General features: G+C 36.6%; 1 protein-coding gene and 1 non-coding gene across 2 annotated transcripts in view; one reads left to right on the top strand and one right to left on the bottom strand.

The window, feature by feature from the left end:
• The window catches only part of DSC3 (desmocollin 3), a 55281-nt gene that overhangs the window by 43732 nt on the left and 9330 nt on the right, over nucleotides 1-2219 (top strand). The window contains exon 13 of the mRNA XM_008581387.1: nucleotides 339-649. Within this exon, the coding sequence (XP_008579609.1) occupies nucleotides 339-649 (311 nt within the window). The remainder of the gene's footprint in view (nucleotides 1-338; nucleotides 650-2219) is intronic.
• TRNAV-GAC lies at nucleotides 167-240 on the bottom strand. The gene has a single exon. It is a non-coding gene; the product is annotated as a tRNA-Val (tRNA).

Below are 2219 nucleotides of genomic sequence, written 5' to 3'. Positions count from 1 at the left end.
TTTTTTTTTTTAGAGCTCTCTTCTAAACAATTACCAGGGGCAGCACATATAAGGTAATATTAGTGCTTGAAAAGATTAAATAAAGTTCTCCACTTTTATTTATTTTCATGTGACAAGTGATTCCTCTAGAATAGAGCCTTTGTTTGTTTGTTTTGTTTTTGGCATCTGGCCAGTACAGGGATTGAACCCTGAACCTTGGTGTTGTCAGCACCATGCTCTGACCAACTGAGCTAACTGGCCAACTCCATGAATAGTGCCTTTAAAACAAGTGTGATGAAGCAGATGCTAAGGGAGAAATAAATGGTCATTTAAAATAAAATTCTTTTATTTTTTTTCAGATACGGCTGCCCGGCTTTCATATCGGAAAAATGCTGAAGCTCAAGAATATATCATTCCTATTACTGTGAAAGATAGAGCAGGTCAATCTGCAACAAAAAACTTGCGAGTTAATCTGTGTGATTGTACTCATCCGAGTCAGTGTCTCTCGGCTTCAAGGAGTGCGGGAGTAATACTTGGAAAATGGGCGATCCTTGCCATATTACTGGGTATAGCACTACTATTTTGTAAGTACTTTCACTTATGTCAAGTTAAGATGTGTAATAAAAAATATGAGCTCAGGAAGAGGACTTTAAAAAGTGATCTTCTCCAAGCATCCATAAGATGTGAGTCTCCTTTACAAGCTCCCTTTGGGTATCATCTGAGTTCAGTTTGAACATTTTCTATGGAAGGGAACATAATCCTTCTTGAGATAAAAGATTTCATACTGGGACAGAATTGTTGAAAATTCCTTAGATTGAACCAAATCTGTCCAACATATTGCTTTTATTTCTTGGTCTTAGTGCTATCACTTTTGGGGCTAAATGGAACAATCTAAAATTTCTGCCAAATGAAAGTTCAGTAAAAACCACTTTCTTCTCATATGTCTTCTCACCGTTCAGCCACAGACTTACGGGAAGTGTTCAGTTCACAGCAATATCTTTTATTTGGTATATCTTGCCAATTGTGGAGTCTATTAACTCCAGCTTGCCAATTGTGTAGTTCATAATGGCACCACATTTTTCCTCTCTTTTTACTTCCATCTAGTCCTTTAGCCTGATTAGCTTTGTTGTGTGATCAGAGTAGTAGTTAAAAGCAAGACTTGAGAACCCCCAGTCTCACCACTTGCAAGCCATGTGACCTGGGGCAGGTTACTTAACTGCTTCAATTTCCTTATCCATAAGAGGAATAATTACAGTAGAGTACTGAACGGAGTAGCACTAGGGATTGATGGAGTTAATGCATGCAAAGTGCTTAGAAAAATGAATGGTAAATTTCTAGTAAGTTATTTTTATTTTTCATTAATTCAACAAAATAAAAATATATTGAATACCTATTATAGGCCAAAAACTGTCATAGGTGCTTGGAATTCATCAGTGAACAAAATAGATAAAAACAAACAAGCCAAAAACCCCTGTCTACCTTGTGACAGTAAATGAATAAATACATTGAATGCCATGAAGGAAAAAAATACAGTAAAATAATTAGGATTAGTAGTGCTGTAGTGATTAGTGTGTATGTGAGAGGTTACTGGTGCCAGTGGTTGCAGTTTTCAATAGATAGGTCAGGCCTGAGAAGATTATTTAATGATTTAGTTTATTTAATGATTCTTGGAAGAGATGAAAGTGTCAACCATATGGAATACCTGGGGGAGGAACTTTTAGTTAGAGAGGAAAGTCAATGCAAAGACCTTAATGTGAGATTATGTCTAGAGAAATCAAGGAGTGGCCAGGAGACCACTGTGCCTAGACAGTTGCAGATGAGGGGAAGAGGATTAGGAAAAGGAACCAAAAAGGTGGCACAGGTCACATAGAGTAGGCAAGAGCTGGAACATTTTTTCTGTAAGGACCAGATGGAATATATTTTAAGTTTTTCAGGCCATGTGATTTCCATTGAAACCAATCAAATCTGTCCTTGTAACAAGAAAGCAGCCATAGAAAATACGTAAATGATGGGCATGGCTGTGTTCCAATAACTTCATATATGGAGATTAAAATTTGAATTCCATGTAATTTTTACACATCGTGAACTATAATTCTTTTTTTGATTTTTTTCCCAACCATTTAAAAATATAAAGCCTTAACTCACGAGCATACAAAAGTTTGAAGTTGTCTGGATTTGGGGCTGTAGTTTGCCAATCCATGGTATAGGGTCTTGTAGACTGTTAGAAAGAATTGTTGCTG

Source organism: Galeopterus variegatus, unplaced genomic scaffold (genome assembly GCF_000696425.1).
Source record: "Galeopterus variegatus unplaced genomic scaffold, G_variegatus-3.0.2 Scaffold2343, whole genome shotgun sequence".
NCBI classification, from domain to species: Eukaryota; Metazoa; Chordata; class Mammalia; order Dermoptera; family Cynocephalidae; genus Galeopterus; species Galeopterus variegatus.
The sequence above is the reverse complement of the archived record's forward strand: the minus strand, read 5'-3'. Positions and strand labels throughout refer to the sequence as shown.